General features: G+C 37.2%; 1 protein-coding gene across 3 annotated transcripts in view; it reads right to left on the bottom strand.

Annotated features, from left to right (window-relative positions):
• LOC109886880 (uncharacterized) overlaps positions 1–18081 on the bottom strand; it is a 76533-nt gene that overhangs the window by 34675 nt on the left and 23777 nt on the right. For 2 of the 3 annotated variants that reach the window (XM_031815397.1, XM_031815398.1), the window contains 6 exons: positions 14731–14792; positions 14084–14232; positions 13102–13230; positions 12857–12968; positions 12720–12786; positions 12573–12619 (listed from right to left, as the gene is read on the bottom strand). In XM_031815397.1, coding sequence (XP_031671257.1) covers positions 12573–12619; positions 12720–12786; positions 12857–12968; positions 13102–13230; positions 14084–14232; positions 14731–14792 — 566 coding nt within the window. Of the gene's footprint in view, positions 1–12572; positions 12620–12719; positions 12787–12856; positions 12969–13101; positions 13231–14083; positions 14233–14730; positions 14793–15154; positions 15223–18081 lie in introns of those variants that run through there. The other variant, XM_031815399.1, reaches the window with a different exon arrangement.

The following is an 18081-nucleotide window of genomic DNA, read 5'->3' as shown; positions in this document are numbered from 1 at the left end:
CAGTCTACTATCTACTATCTAGAACAGTCTACTATCTATTATCTAGAACAGACTGCTATCTACTATCTAGAACAGTCTTCTATCTACTATCTAGAACAGTCTACTATCTGCTATCTAGAACAGTCTACTCTCTGCTATCTAGAACAGTCTACTATCCACTATCGAGAACAGTTTACTATCCACTATCTAGAACAGTCTACTATCCACTATCTAGAACAGTCTACTATCTATTATCTAGAACAGTCTACTATCTACTATCTAGAACAGTCTACTATCTAGAACAGTCTACTATCTATTATCTAGAACAGTCTACTATCTGCTATCTAGAACAGTCTACTATCTACTTTATAGAACAGTCTACTATCTACTATCTAGAACAGTCTACTATCTATTCTCTAGAACAGTCTACTATCTATTATCTAGAACAGTCTACTATCTACTATCAAGAACAGTCTACTATCTACTATCTAGAACAGTCTACTATCTATTATCTAGAACAGTCTACTGTCTATTATCTAGAACAGTCTACTATCAACTATCTCGAACAGTCTACTATCTACTATCTAGAACAGTCTACTATCTATTATCTAGAACAGACTACTATCTACTATCGAGAACAGTCTACTATCTACAATCTAGAACAGTCTACTATCTGCTATCAAGAACAGTCTACTATCTACTATCTAGAACAGTCTACTATCTACTATCTAGAACAGTCTACTATCTATTATCTAGAACAGTCTACTATCTAGAACAGCCTACTATCTACTATCTAGAACAGTCTACTACCTATTATCTAGAACAGTCTACTATCTACTATCTAGAACAGTCTACTATCTACTATCTAGAACAGTCTACTATATATTATCTAGAACAGTCTACTATCTAGAACAGTCTACTATCTACTATCTAGAACAGTCTACTATCTATTATCTAGAACAGTCTACTATCTGCTATCTAGAACAGTCTACTATCCACTATCAAGAACAGTCTACTATCTACAACAGTCTACTATCTACTATCTATAATCTAGAACAGTCTACTATCTACTACCTATTATCTAGAACAGTCTACTATCTGCTATCTAGAACAGTCTACTATCTAGAACAGTCTACAATCCACTATTAGCAACAGTCTACTATCTACTATATAGAACAGTCTACTATCTATGATCTAGAACAGTCTACTATACACTATCTAGAACAGTCTACTATCTGCTATCTAGAACAGTCTACTATCCACTATCTAGAACAGTCTACTATCTATAACAGTCTACTATCTAGAACAGTCTACTATCCACTATCTAGAACAGTCTACTATATACTATCTAGAACAGTCTACAATCTAGAACAGTCTACTATCTAGAACAGTCTACTATCCACTATCTAGAACAGTCTACTATATACTATCTAGAACAGTCTAGTATCTAGAACAGTCTACTATCTAGAACAGTCTACGATCTAGAACAGTCTACTGTTTTCTATCTAGAAAAGTCTACAATCCACTATTAGGAACAGTCTACGATCTACTATATAGAACAGTCTACTATCTATTATCTAGAACAGTCCACTATCCACTATCTAGAACAGTCTACTATCTGCTATCTAGAACAGTCTACTATCCACTATCTAGAACAGTCTACTATCTGCTATCTAGAACAGTCTACTATCCACTATCTAGAACAGTCTACTATCCACTATCTACAACAGTCTACTATCTGCTATCTAGAACAGTCTACTATCCACTATCTAGAACAGTCTAATATCTGCTATCTACAACAGTCTACTATCTGCTATCTAGAACAGTCTACTATCTATTATCTAGAACAGTCTACTATCTACTATCTAGAACAGTCTACTATCTAGAACAGTCTACTATCTGCTATCTAGAACAGTCTACTATCCACTATCAAGAACAGTCTACTATCTACAACAGTCTACTATCTACTATCTATAATCTAGAACAGTCTACTATCTACTATCTATTATCTAGAACAGTCTACTATCTGCTATCTAGAACAGTCTACTATCTAGAACAGTCTACTATCCACTATCTAGAACAGTCTACTATCTAGAACAGTCTACTATCTAGAACAGTCTACAATCCACTATTAGGAACAGTCTACTATCTACTATATAGAACAGTCTACTATCTATGATCTAGAACTGTCTACTATCCACTATCTAGAACAGTCTACTATCTGCTATCTAGAACAGTCTACTATCCACTATCTAGAACAGTCTACTATCTATAACAGTCTACTATCTAGAACAGTCTACTATCCACTATCTAGAACAGTCTACTATATACTATCTAGAACAGTCTACAATCTAGAACAGTCTACTATCTAGAACAGTCTACTATCCACTATCTAGAACAGTCTACAATATACTATCTAGAACAGTCTAGTATCTAGAACAGTCTACTATCTAGAACAGTCTACGATCTAGAACAGTCTACTATCTAGAACAGTCTACTATCCACTATCTAGAACAGTCTACTATCTATTATCTAGAACAGTCTACTATCTACTATCTAGAACAGTCTACTATCCACTATCTAGAACAGTCTACTATATACTATCGAGAACAGTCTAGTATCTAGAACAGTCTACTATCTAGAACAGTCTACGATCTAGAACAGTCTACTATCTAGAACAGTCTACTATCCACTATCTAGAACAGTCTACTATCTACTATCTAGAACAGTCTAGTATCTAGAAAAGTCTACTATCTAGAACAGTCTACTATCCACTATCTAGAACCGTCTACTATCTACTATCTAGAACAGTCTACTATCTAGAACAGTCTACTATCTACTATCTAGAACAGTCTACTATCTAGAACAGTCTACGATTTACTATCTAGAACAGTCTACTATCTATTATCTAGAACAGTCTACTATCTACTATCTGGAACAGTCTACTATCTGCTATCTAGAACAGTCTACTATCCACTATCAAGAACAGTCTACTATCTAGAACAGTCTACTATCTACTATCTATAATCTATAACAGTCTACTATCTAGTATCTATTATCTAGAACAGTCTACTATCTGCTATCTAGAACAGTCTACTATCTAGAACAGTCTACTATCTACTATCTAGAACAGTCTACTGTCTACTATCTAGAACAGTCTACTATCTATTATCTAGAACAGTCCACTATCTATAATATAGAACAGTCTACTATCTACTATCTGGAACAGTCTACTATCTACTATCTGGAACAGTCTACTATCTGCTATCTAGAACAGTCTACTATCCACTATCAAGAACAGTCTACTATCTACAACAGTCTACTATCTACTATCTATAATCTAGAACAGTCTACTATCTACTATCTATTATCTAGAACAGTCTACTATCTGCTATCTAGAACAGTCTACTATCTAGAACAGTCTACTATCCACTATCTAGAACAGTCTACTATCTAGAACAGTCTACTATCTAGAACAGTCTACAATCCACTATTAGGAACAGTCTACTATCTACTATATAGAACAGTCTACTATCTATGATCTAGAACAGTCTACTATCCACTATCTAGAACAGTCTACTATCTGCTATCTAGAACAGTCTACTATCCACTATCTAGAACAGTCTACTATCTATAACAGTCTACTATCTAGAACAGTCTACTATCCACTATCTAGAACAGTCTACTATATACTATCTAGAACAGTCTACAATCTAGAACAGTCTACTATCTAGAACAGTCTACTATCCACTATCTAGAACAGTCTACTATATACTATCTAGAACAGTCTAGTATCTAGAACAGTCTACTATCTAGAACAGTCTACGATCAGGAACAGTCTACCATCTAGAACAGTCTACTATCCACTATCTAGAACAGTCTACTATCTATTATCTAGAACAGTCTACTATCTACTATCTAGAACAGTCTACTATCCACTATCTAGAACAGTCTACTATATACTATCGAGAACAGTCTAGTATCTAGAACAGTCTACTATCTAGAACAGTCTACGATCTAGAACAGTCTACTATCTAGAACAGTCTACTATCTACTATCTATTATCTAGAACAGTCTACTATCTGCTATCTAGAACAGTCTACTATCTAGAACAGTCTACTATCCACTATCTAGAACAGTCTACTATCTAGAACAGTCTACTATCTAGAAAAGTCTACAATCCACTATTAGGAACAGTCTACGATCTACTATATAGAACAGTCTACTATCTATTATCTAGAACAGTCCACTATCCACTATCTAGAACAGTCTACTATCTGCTATCTAGAACAGTCTACTATCCACTATCTAGAACAGTCTACTATCTGCTATCTAGAACAGTCTACTATCCACTATCTAGAACAGTCTACTATCCACTATCTACAACAGTCTACTATCTGCTATCTAGAACAGTCTACTATCCACTATCTAGAACAGTCTAATATCTGCTATCTACAACAGTCTACTATCTGCTATCTAGAACAGTCTACTATCTACTATCTAGAACAGTCTACTATCTACTATCTAGAACAGTCTACTATCTAGAACAGTCTACTATCTATTATCTAGAACAGTCTACTATCTGCTATCTAGAACAGTCTACTATCTACTATCTAGAACAGTCTACTGTCTACTATCTAGAACAGTCTACTATCTATTATCTAGAACAGTCTACTATCTATTATCTAGAACAGTCTACTATCTGCTATCAAGAACAGTCTACTATCTACTATCTAGAACAGTCTACTATCTATTATCTAGAACAGTCTACTGTCTATTATCTAGAACATTCTACTATCAACTATTTGGAACAGTCTACTATCTACTATCTAGAACAGTCTACTATCTATTATCTAGAACAGACTGCTATCTACTATCTAGAACAGTCTTCTATCTACTATCTAGAACAGTCTACTATCTGCTATCTAGAACAGTCTACTCTCTGCTATCTAGAACAGTCTACTATCCACTATCGAGAACAGTTTACTATCCACTATCTAGAACAGTCTACTATCCACTATCTAGAACAGTCTACTATCTATTATCTAGAACAGTCTACTATCTACTATCTAGAACAGTCTACTATCTAGAACAGTCTACTATCTATTATCTAGAACAGTCTACTATCTGCTATCTAGAACAGTCTACTATCTACTTTATAGAACAGTCTACTATCTACTATCTAGAACAGTCTACTATCTATTCTCTAGAACAGTCTACTATCTATTATCTAGAACAGTCTACTATCTACTATCAAGAACAGTCTACTATCTACTATCTAGAACAGTCTACTATCTATTATCTAGAACAGTCTACTGTCTATTATCTAGAACAGTCTACTATCAACTATCTCGAACAGTCTACTATCTACTATCTAGAACAGTCTACTATCTATTATCTAGAACAGACTACTATCTACTATCGAGAACAGTCTACTATCTACAATCTAGAACAGTCTACTATCTGCTATCAAGAACAGTCTACTATCTACTATCTAGAACAGTCTACTATCTACTATCTAGAACAGTCTACTATCTATTATCTAGAACAGTCTACTATCTAGAACAGCCTACTATCTACTATCTAGAACAGTCTACTACCTATTATCTAGAACAGTCTACTATCTACTATCTAGAACAGTCTACTATCTACTATCTAGAACAGTCTACTATATATTATCTAGAACAGTCTACTATCTAGAACAGTCTACTATCTACTATCTAGAACAGTCTACTATCTATTATCTAGAACAGTCTACTATCTGCTATCTAGAACAGTCTACTATCCACTATCAAGAACAGTCTACTATCTACAACAGTCTACTATCTACTATCTATAATCTAGAACAGTCTACTATCTACTACCTATTATCTAGAACAGTCTACTATCTGCTATCTAGAACAGTCTACTATCTAGAACAGTCTACAATCCACTATTAGCAACAGTCTACTATCTACTATATAGAACAGTCTACTATCTATGATCTAGAACAGTCTACTATACACTATCTAGAACAGTCTACTATCTGCTATCTAGAACAGTCTACTATCCACTATCTAGAACAGTCTACTATCTATAACAGTCTACTATCTAGAACAGTCTACTATCCACTATCTAGAACAGTCTACTATATACTATCTAGAACAGTCTACAATCTAGAACAGTCTACTATCTAGAACAGTCTACTATCCACTATCTAGAACAGTCTACTATATACTATCTAGAACAGTCTAGTATCTAGAACAGTCTACTATCTAGAACAGTCTACGATCTAGAACAGTCTACTATCTATTATCTAGAACAGTCTACTATCTACTATCTAGAACAGTCTACTATCCACTATCTAGAACAGTCTACTATATACTATCGAGAACAGTCTAGTATCTAGAACAGTCTACTATCTAGAACAGTCTACGATCTAGAACAGTCTACTATCTAGAACAGTCTACTATCCACTATCTAGAACAGTCTACTATCTACTATCTAGAACAGTCTAGTATCTAGAAAAGTCTACTATCTAGAACAGTCTACTATCCACTAACTAGAACCGTCTACTATCTACTATCTAGAACAGTCTACTATCTAGAACAGTCTATTATCTACTATCTAGAACAGTCTACTATCTAGAACAGTCTACGATTTACTATCTAGAACAGTCTACTATCTATTATCTAGAACAGTCTACGATCTACTATCTGGAACAATCTACTATCTACTATCTGGAACAGTCTACTATCTGCTATCTAGAACAGTCTACTATCCACTATCAAGAACAGTCTACTATCTAGAACAGTCTACTATCTACTATCTATAATCTATAACAGTCTACTATCTACTATCTATTATCTAGAACAGTCTACTATCTGCTATCTAGAACAGTCTACTATCTAGAACAGTCTACTATCCACTATCTAGAACAGTCTACTATCTAGAACAGTCTACTATCTAGAAAAGTCTACAATCCACTATTAGGAACAGTCTACGATCTACTATATAGAACAGTCTACTATCTATTATCTAGAAAAGTCCACTATCCACTATCTAGAACAGTCTACTATCTGCTATCTAGAACAGTCTACTATCCACTATCTAGAACAGTCTACCATCTGCTATCTAGAACAGTCTACTATCCACTATCTAGAACAGTCTACTATCCACTATCTCCAACAGTCTACTATCTGCTATCTAGAACAATCTACTATACACTATCTAGAACAGTCTAATATCTGCTATCTACAACAGTCTACTATCTGCTATCTAGAACAGTCTACTATACACTATCTAGAACAGTCTAATATCTGCTATCTACAACAGTCTACTATCTGCTATCTAGAACAGTCTACTATCTACTATCTAGAACAGTCAACTATCTACTATCAAGAACAGTCTACTATCTATTATCAAGAACAGTCTACTATCTGCTATCTAGAACAGTCTACTTTCCACTATCTAGAACAGTCTACTATCTGCTATCTAGAAAAGTCTACTCTCTGCTATCTAGAACAGTCTACTATCCACAATCGAGAACAGTTTACTATCCACTATCTAGAACAGTCTACTATCCACTATCTAGAACAGTCTACTATCTATTATTTAGAACAGTCTACTATCTACTATCTAGAACAGTCTACTATCTAGAACAGTCTACTATCTATTATCTAGAACAGTCAACTATCTGCTATCTAGAACAGTCTACTATCTACTATCTAGAACAGTCTACTGTCTACTATCTAGAACAGTCTACTATCGATTATCTAGAACAGTCTACTATCTATTATCTAGAACAGTCTACTATCTGCTATCAAGAACAGTCTACTATCTACTATCTAGAACAGTCTACTATCTATTATCTAGAACAGTCTACTGTCTATTATCTAGAACATTCTACTATCAACTATCTAGAACAGTCTACTATCTACTATCTAGAACAGTCTACTATCTATTATCTAGAACAGACTACTATCTACTATCTAGAACAGTCTTCTATCTACTATCTAGACCAGTCTACTATCTGCTATCTAGAACAGTCTACTCTCTGCTATCTAGAACAGTCTACTATCCACTATCGAGAACAGTTTACTATCCACTATCTAGAACAGTCTACTATCCACTATCTAGAACAGTCTACTATCTATTATCTAGAACAGTCTACTATCTACTATCTAGAACAGTCTACTATCTATTATCTAGAACAGTCTACTATCTGCTATCTAGAACAGTCTACTATCTACTTTATAGAACAGTCTACTATCTACTATCTAGAACAGTCTACTATCTATTCTCTAGAACAGTCTACTATCTATTATCTAGAACAGTCTACTATCTGCTATCAAGAACAGTCTACTATCTACTATCTAGAACAGTCTACTATCTATTATCTAGAACAGTCTACTGTCTATTATCTAGAACAGTCTACTATCAATTATCTCGAACAGTCTACCTTCTACTATCTAGAACAGTCTACTATCTATTATCTAGAACAGACTACTATCTACTATCGAGAACAGTCTACTATCTACAATCTAGAACAGTCTACTATCTGCTATCAAGAACAGTCTACTATCTGCTATCTAGAACAGTCTACTATCCACTATCTAGAACAGTCTACTATCTATAACAGTCTACTATCTAGAACAGTCTACTATCCACTATCTAGAACAGTCTACTATCCACTATCTAGAACAGTCTACTATACTATCTAGAACAGTCTAGTATCTAGAACAGTCTACTATCCACTATCTAGAACAGTCTACTATCTACTATCTAGAACAGTCTACTATCTAGAACAGTCTACTATCTAGAATAGTCTACTATATACTATCTAGAACAGTCTAGTATCTAGAACAGTCTACTATCCACTATCTAGAACAGTCTACTATCTACTATCTAGAACAGTCTACTATCTAGAACAGTCTACTATCTATTATCTAGAACAGTCTACTATCTGCTATCTAGATCAGTCTACTATCTACTATCTAGAACAGTCTACTGTCTACTATCTAGAACAGTCTACTATCTATTATCTAGAACAGTCTACTATCTATTATCTAGAACAGTCTACTATCTGCTATCAAGAACAGTCTACTATCTACTATCTAGAACAGTCTACTATCTATTATCTAGAACAGTCTACTGTCTATTATCTAGAACATTCTACTATCAACTATTTGGAACAGTCTACTATCTACTATCTAGAACAGTCTACTATCTATTATCTAGAACAGACTACTATCTACTATCTAGAACAGTCTTCTATCTACTATCTAGAACAGTCTACTATCTGCTATCTAGAACAGTCTACTCTCTGCTATCTAGAACAGTCTACTATCCACTATCGAGAACAGTTTACTATCCACTATCTAGAACAGTCTACTATCCACTATCTAGAACAGTCTACTATCTATTATCTAGAACAGTCTACTATCTACTATCTAGAACAGTCTACTATCTAGAACAGTCTACTATCTATTATCTAGAACAGTCTACTATCTGCTATCTAGAACAGTCTACTATCTACTTTATAGAACAGTCTACTATCTACTATCTAGAACAGTCTACTATCTATTCTCTAGAACAGTCTACTATCTATTATCTAGAACAGTCTACTATCTGCTATCAAGAACAGTCTACTATCTACTATCTAGAACAGTCTACTATCTATTATCTAGAACAGTCTACTGTCTATTATCTAGAACAGTCTACTATCAACTATCTCGAACAGTCTACTATCTACTATCTAGAACAGTCTACTATCTATTATCTAGAACAGACTACTATCTACTATCGAGAACAGTCTACTATCTACAATCTAGAACAGTCTACTATCTGCTATCAAGAACAGTCTACTATCTACTATCTAGAACAGTCTACTATCTACTATCTAGAACAGTCTACTATCTATTATCTAGAACAGTCTACTATCTAGAACAGTCTACTATCTACTATCTAGAACAGTCTACTACCTATTATCTAGAACAGTCTACTATCTACTATCTAGAACAGTCTACTATCTACTATCTAGAACAGTCTACTATATATTATCTAGAACAGTCTACTATCTAGAACAGTCTACTATCTACTATCTAGAACAGTCTACTATCTATTATCTAAAACAGTCTACTATCTAGAACAGTCAACTATCTACTATCTAGGACAGTCTATTATCTACTATCTAGAACAGTCTACTATCTAGAACAGTCTACTATATATTATCTAGAACAGTCTACTATCTATTATCTAGATCAGTCTACTATCTAATATCTAGAACAGTCTACTATCTAGAACAGTCTACTATCTAGAACAGTCTACGATCTACTCTCTAGAACAGTCTACTATCTATTATCTAGAACAGTCTACTATCTAGAACAGTCTACTATCTACTATCTAGAACAGTCTACTATCTGCTATCTAGAACAGTCTACTATCTACTATCTAGAACAGTCTACTATCTACTATCTAGAACAGTCTACTATCTACTATCTAGAACAGTCTACTATCTGCTATCTAGAACAGTCTACTATCTACTATCTAGAACAGTCTACTATCTGCTATCTAGAACAGTCTACTATCTACTATCTAGAACAGTCTACTATCTACTATCTAGAACAGTCTACTATCTACTATCTAGAACAGTCTACTATCTACTATCTAGAACAGTCTGGTCAGCTAGCTGATGAACAGAGTGTTTGATGTGATTTTTGTTGTTTTGTAACTTCAATTGATTGGCCGGTGCATCAATCGACTCCAGGGGGTGAAACAGCTTGCCTCTGTTGAGGGAAAATATATGTTGCTGAAGGGAGGGAAATCCATTTTCATTTAAGAGACCCTGGAGTGTGGGGCAGTTAGGTCACATATTTCACCACTAACAACTACAGTCAGACTACTACACTTTCACTCATAAGGAATAAAAAAAGTTTTAGGATATTATTTAGGGAGGAAATATGATATGGTGCATCTAGTGGAAGTAGTTTAGAAGTTTGTTAGTGTTACATTTTAGTAGGTTGGTTTTAGTAGAGGGACTGACTGTTGTAGAATAGTAGCCTTCAGTGGGTAGTAGTAGATAGATATTAGTAGCAGTAGATAACTGTTACATATTACTGCACTGTCGGAACTAGAAGCACAAGCATTTCGCTACACCCGCAATAACATCTGATAAACACATTTATGTGACCAATAACATCTGTTAAACCAATGTATGTGACCAATAACATCTGTTAAACACATGTATGTGACCAATAACATCTGTTAAACATATGTATGTGACCAATAACATCTGTTAAACACATGTATGTGACCAATAACATGTTATTTTATTTCATGTTGTTGCTGTTGTTGTAAATGCAGTTAGACGGTTGAGTCCTCGGACTATCAACCTCGTGCTATCTTAAATCTGCACAGACGACTAATGACCTTTTACACTCTGTCTGCTGACTGCCGTGTATACAAGAAGGATGTATTCTTCAATAAAAGCAGAGACCTGACTATGTTAGTTAATCTTTCAACTCTGGACCATTCTTGGTGATGGTTGATTGATTCATTTATGCAAATCTTATAAAATTGTTGTTTGAAAGAATCTGCAGTCTCTCTCTTCCTGTAGAATTGCTACCACAGGAAAGTGGGTTAGAGGTGTTATAATTAGCATAATGCATAATCAGTCTTAATGAGAACATTCTAAAAGTTCTATGGTAGTTAATTCACCAGTGGGAAGTTAGCTACATTAAACTAGTTCTATGGTAGTTAATTCACCAGTGGGAAGTTAGCTACATTAAACTAGTTCTATGGTAGTTAATTCACCAGTGGGAAGTTAGCTACATTAAACTAGTTCTATGGTAGTTAATTCAACAGTAGGAAGTTAGCTACATTAAATTAGTTCTATGGTAGTTAATTCACCAGTGGGAAGTTAGCTACATTAAACTAGTTCTATGGTAGTTAATTCAACAGTAGGAAGTTAGCTACATTAAATTAGTTCTATGGTAGTTAATTCAACAGTGGGAAGTTAGCTACATTAAACTAGTTCCATGGTAGTTAATTCAACAGTAGGAAGTTAGCTACATTAAACTAGTTCTATGGTAGTTAATTCAACAGTAGGAAGTTAGCTACATTAAACTAGTTCTATGGTAGTTAATTCAACAGTAGGAAGTTAGCTACATTAAACTAGTTCCATGGTAGTTAATTCAACAGTAGGAAGTTAGCTACATTAAACTAGTTCTATAGCAGAGTAGACTAATAATGTGCTCTATGTTTTTGTCGAAGCTACAGGGAAAGTGGTCAAAATAGCTGACAGCTGATTCGTGTCAAAATCACTTTGCTTAGAGTGAATAGACTGTTGGAAGTCAGATTTAAAATGGGAGATTTAAATAAAAGGAGATGTAGAATGTTGAAGATATCCCGTTAAAGAGGAAGAGGTTTTCTAGGAGGACAAAAAGCTTAATAGTTTAAAAACAACTTCAGACCGGTCAACATGTTTCACAAGTGTCATTAATGATCAGACAGCTGTCATCTTCTAAATGTCAGAGTGCCATTCAACAAGGAGCTGCACCCGTAACATAATTAACTTATAGTCTAGCCGAGGCAATGGGCCAAGACATTCCTACCTCTCTCATGTGATTTCTTCTGACTTGGTAATGATGCTAAACCAGATCTAAAAGAAAAGGAAATAAGAAATACATGAATGTAATTGAGTGTTGATATGGTCTCTGTATAAAACATGTCCAGATACAAGACAGTGTTAGACCTGCTACCTTGTCTCCATAGAACACACATAGAACCTCAGCTCTCCACAGGACACGTCATTCCAGCCCTGCCCACCTGTTGTCAAGACAAATCTCACTTCAGTTATTTCAATGTGCTCAGAGAGAGTGTGTGTGTGTGTGTGTACCTCCAGTGTGTAGCTCCATACAGTTCTCCCCCTGTCCAGAGTTACTGGGCTCATCCTCCTCCCAGTAAAAACTGTCAACAGCTGAGTCATCACTCCACAGCCACATCCCCTCCTTATCACAGAAACACATTGGTTGATGGATTGAAACCACTTCATTGTTTTTAAACAGAAATTACGTTGAGCTTTTGCCTCTGTAAACTGTAGACATTTGACAGACTGACTGATGAATTATTGACCCAGTGTACCTGAGCTGCATCGTAGCCTCCCATCCAGACCGGCTGGTCTGTGTGTCTCGTGACCAGATCCTGGACAAACACCTGTTGACCCGGGCTATGAACCGATGCCAGGTTCCCTCTGTGCTGGGAGCAGTACAACTAGAGGGACAGTCAGAGAACACTGTGTTAGCCTGCTGAGCTAAAGCCCCGGCATTACCGGATGAACGCAGGCTAGAAATGGGCATTTCCTGAATTAAATGAAATGTCTTGAAATATCAATGGTTGTGTAATAGTAATAGCAGTTGTAGTGACAGCAGAAGAAGTGGTAGTATTAGTGACAGAAGTAGTCCTAGTAGGAGTAGTAATAGTTTTTATTTTTTTTACCCTCAATTTCGTGGTATCCAATTGTTAGTAATTACTATCTTGTCTCATCGCTACAACTCCCGTACGGGCTCGGGAGAGACGAAGGCCGAAAGCCATGCTTCCTCTGAAACACAACCCAACCAAGCCGCACTGCTTCTGTAACAGAGCGCGCATCCAACCCGGAAGCCAGCCGCACCAATGTGTCAGAGAAAACACTGTGCACCTGGCGACCTTGGTTAGTGTTCACTGCGCCCGGCCTGCCACAGGAGTCGCTGGTGCGCAATGAGAGGAGTCACTGGTGCTCAATGAGATCCCTACCGGCCAAGACCTCCCTAACTCGGAAGACGCTAGGCCAATTGTGCATCGGCCCACGGACCTCCCGGTCGCGGCCGGATACAAAAGAGCCTGGGCGCGAATCCAGAGTCTCTGATGGCACAGCTGGCGCCCTTAACCACGGCACCACCCGGCAGTCCCTGTAATAGTTTTTAATTTAACAACATTTTAAAGTATATTCTTTTCGTGAAAAATCAGATTTTAGCGTCATTCTTTTACCATGGATTTGCCCTAAATCAATTCCTAACCAACTCTATTACAGCAACAGAACAAGTTGACCTTTAGTTTCTCAGTCTCTCCCAATTACAAGCGTTACCTCTGCAGTGGCCCAGGTGGCCCAGACGGGGTAGAAGGAGAAGCAGTGATGCTCATTCTGATGCCACCCGGCTGGGCATGGTGACTGGGAGTCCACCCCTTCCACCTCCTCCTCTGTAGTGTTCACCACCCCCGGGGCAGCATCCAGCCCTGGAACAACAACACACACCGACAGTATGTACTGTTCAAGAGCTGTGCTTGACTTAGTTTACCTGGTACATATGAAGCAATTAAGGGAATAATCCCAAAAGTGCAAACTAAGCTAGATCAAGTAGCACCTCAAATACTTTATAGCATCTAGAGTTGGGTTTGACTAGATACAATGCTATTTTACTGTAAACAAATTGACAACAGACTTTCAGCACGCTTCAACAACCACAGCGTTTACACAGATGGTTGATGATTGGCTGAGTGAAATTGATGATTAAACGATTGTGGTAGTTGCTTTGTTAGACTTCAGTGTGGCCTTTGTTCTTAATTACAGACCTGCCTAGTTAAATAAAGAATAAGAATTTGTTCTTAACTCACCTGCCGAGTTAAATGAAGGTTAAATCAAATAGGAAAATGACAGAACACAGAGGGTGTTTTTTATCATTGAATTAAACTATTTACACACACACACTGTTTGATTTCAAGTTTCATATTCACCTGTTGCGAGGTGCAGAGCCATCACTATACAACAAAGCAGCAGAGACATTCTGCCAACCGATCTACAGAGGAAACAATGATATTACATTACATAACAACTTAACTTTACATTTAATAACCTTTAATAGTGTTAAAGGGATCCTGGATACCATTTTAATGTCTGTGTGTGCATTTGGAAGGAAGGTAGTGGTTGTTTCACGAACAAATGCTATTTAGCATTAGCACAATGACTGGAAGTCTACAGGTACGGTAGCATTGCTAATGCACCTGTAGACTTCCAGTCATTGAACTAGAATCGTACATTATGCATTTAACATAACTTATTTTAAAATGACATCGCATAACATGACAAAACGTAACACAAATTAACTTTTAAGTGACATAAGTTAACATGAGCAGCTCCATCTGTAACGTAGCACATTACCTGGACATGAATCAGAGAATGTTGAGAGTAACACAGTGACAGTAGTAGTAGTAGCCTGGTCTTGGTAGTATAGCTCAGAATCAGAGAATGTTGAGAGTACCTGAGCTGGCTAGTAACACAGTGACAGTAGTAGTAGTAGCTTGGTCTTGGTAGAGTAGCTCAGAATCAGAGAATGTTGAGAGTACCTGAGCTGGCTAGTAACACAGTGACAGTAGTAGTAGTAGCTTAGTCTTGGTAGTGTAGCTCAGAATCAGAGAATGTTGAGAGTACCTGAGCTGGCTAGTAACACAGTGACAGTAGTAGTAGTAGCTTGGTCTTGGTAGTGAAGCTCAGAGCATCTGCTCTTTTTTACCTGCTTCTGGCTTGGACTAGTATCTCCTGTTCTGACAGACTAGAATCACATCAACATCCTGACAAATGATGATGGACCTGCAAATTGATTTGGACAAACAAATCAGTCCAAAAACGGTCTCTCTGTTATCTCAGCTCACTGGTCACCATAATAACACCCACCCGTAGCACGCGCTCCAGCAGGTATATCTCACTGGTCACCATAATAACACCCACCTGTAGCACGCGCTCCAGCAGGTATATCTCACTGGTCACCATAATAACACCCACCCGTAGCACGCGCTCCTGCAGGTATATCTCACTGGTCACCATAATAACACCCACCCGTAGCACGCGCTCCAGCAGGTATATCTCACTGGTCACCATAATAACACCCACCCATAGCACGCGCTCCTGCAGGTATATCTCACTGGTCACCATAATAACACCCACCCGTAGCACGTAGCACGCGCTCCAGCAGGTATATCTCACTGGTCACCATAACAGCTCCACATTGACATTATGCTAATGTTTTTCTGAATGACAATTCAGTCTTCCGCTGTGTCTTGTCTGATCTACACATCTATAGATGGAATCCCAATGGCAACAAATCCCTATTTCTCCATCTCTCCACTAAACCACTGGTTAGTTACTCATACACCGCATATCGTTGTCACAGGGGAGATGTTGTTTTTAGTTAGGCTGTGGAAAATATAACAAGTAGTGAAATAACACACACATTCTGAAAGTGGTTAACTATTTATTTCAAGAAAAATACACATAATCGTAATCTTTTTTGAAACATGATATTTCTTGATGTTTTTCCCAGTAATCAACATACATAGTAGATAGGCTACAGAATACAGAATGAATAAGGTAATAAAAAATATTTATTTTCCTATAAATGAAGAACGTTATTATCCATAAACTACAACAGTGACTGATATACAGTACATTTAAAATAGTAGTTTTATGTCAGTGTATATATTTCACCAACAGAAAATGAATGGCGCCAGACAGCTGTATATCCAATGTGAGATTTTATACCTTTTCCTAACCTTAACCCAAACCTTAGTGAAGCTATACCTGAACTTAACCTAACATTAACCCAAACCTCAGTGAAGCTATACCTGAACTTAACCTAATCTTATCCCAAACCTCAGTGAAGCTATACCTGAACTTAACCTAACCTAACATTAACCCTAACCTCAGTGAAGCTATACCTGAATTTAACCTAATCTTAACCCAAACCTCAGTGAAGCTATACCTGAACTTAACCTAACATGAACCCAAACCTCAGTGAAGCTATACCTGAACTTAACCTAACCTTAACCCAAACCTCAGTGAAGCTATACCTGAACTTAACCTAACCTTACTCCAAACCTCAGTGAAGCTATACCTGAACTTAACCTAACATTAACCCAAACCTCAGTGAAGCTATACCTGAACTTAACCTAACATTAACCCAAACCTCAGTGAAGCGATACCTGAACTTAACCTAACCTTAACCCAAACCTCAGTGAAGCTATACCTGAACTTAACCTAACCTTAACCCAAACCTCAGTGAAGCTATACCTGAACTTAACCTAACCTTAACCCAAACCTCAGTGAAGCTATACCTGAACTTAACCTAACATTAACCCAAACCTCAGTGAAGCTATACCTGAACATAACCTAACATTAACCCAAACCTCAGTGAAGCTAAACCTGAACTTAACCTAACATTAACCCAAACCTCAGTGAAGCTATACCTGAACTTAACCTAACATTAACCCAAACCTCAGTGAAGCTATACCTGAACTTAACCTAACATTAACCCAAACCTCAGTGAAGCTATACCTGAACTTAACCTAACATTAACCCAAACCTCAGTGAAGCTATACCTGAACTTAACCTAACATTAACCCAAACCTCAGTGAAGCTATACCTGAACTTAACCTAACATTAACCCAAACCTCAGTGAAGCTATACCTGAACTTAACCTAACATTAACCATAATCTATTAAGTTTTTCTTCTGTCGGTCGAATATCCAATTCCTAGTCCTATACATTGGGACGAATTTCAGCATAGTTTTTAACGACAGAAGAGAAGCGAATGACTTTGACCTCTTTGGTATTGGTCTTCTTGTCATCCCACTGGTACTCTGGAGACAACAGCTTGCTGGGCTTGTTGTAAAGCAGGTACCTGTTGAGGTGACTCTCCTCCTGCCAGGCAGCCTCGATGGAATTCCTCGCGTCCTCTTCAAGCTGGTTCCGGCATACCTTTGTTAGTGTGTACACATCCTCCACGAATCCTCCAAACAGGGCCCCGGCATAGTAGTAATCTCCCTCATCCATGGGGATGTAGGCTGTCGAGGCTGGACGCCGTTCGTATGTGAAGTGGTCACGGGTCGCCTGGTAGAACCATGGGTGAATCACAGCAACCAGCCTGCCCAGAGACTCGGCTCCCCAGCGAGCGCGGAACTTGCTGTCCACGTCCACGTCCAGACAGATGACAGATGATTTGATTTGATTTGATTTGATTTGATGTAGTCAGCCTCCCTGCTGATCTGACGTTCGATGGCTGTCTGGATGATCTCCATCCTCCGGGCTGATAT

Source organism: Oncorhynchus kisutch, unplaced genomic scaffold (assembly GCF_002021735.2).
Source record: "Oncorhynchus kisutch isolate 150728-3 unplaced genomic scaffold, Okis_V2 Okis09a-Okis19a_hom, whole genome shotgun sequence".
NCBI lineage: Eukaryota > Metazoa > Chordata > Actinopteri > Salmoniformes > Salmonidae > Oncorhynchus > Oncorhynchus kisutch.
This window is presented reverse-complemented; position numbering and strand designations above follow the sequence as displayed.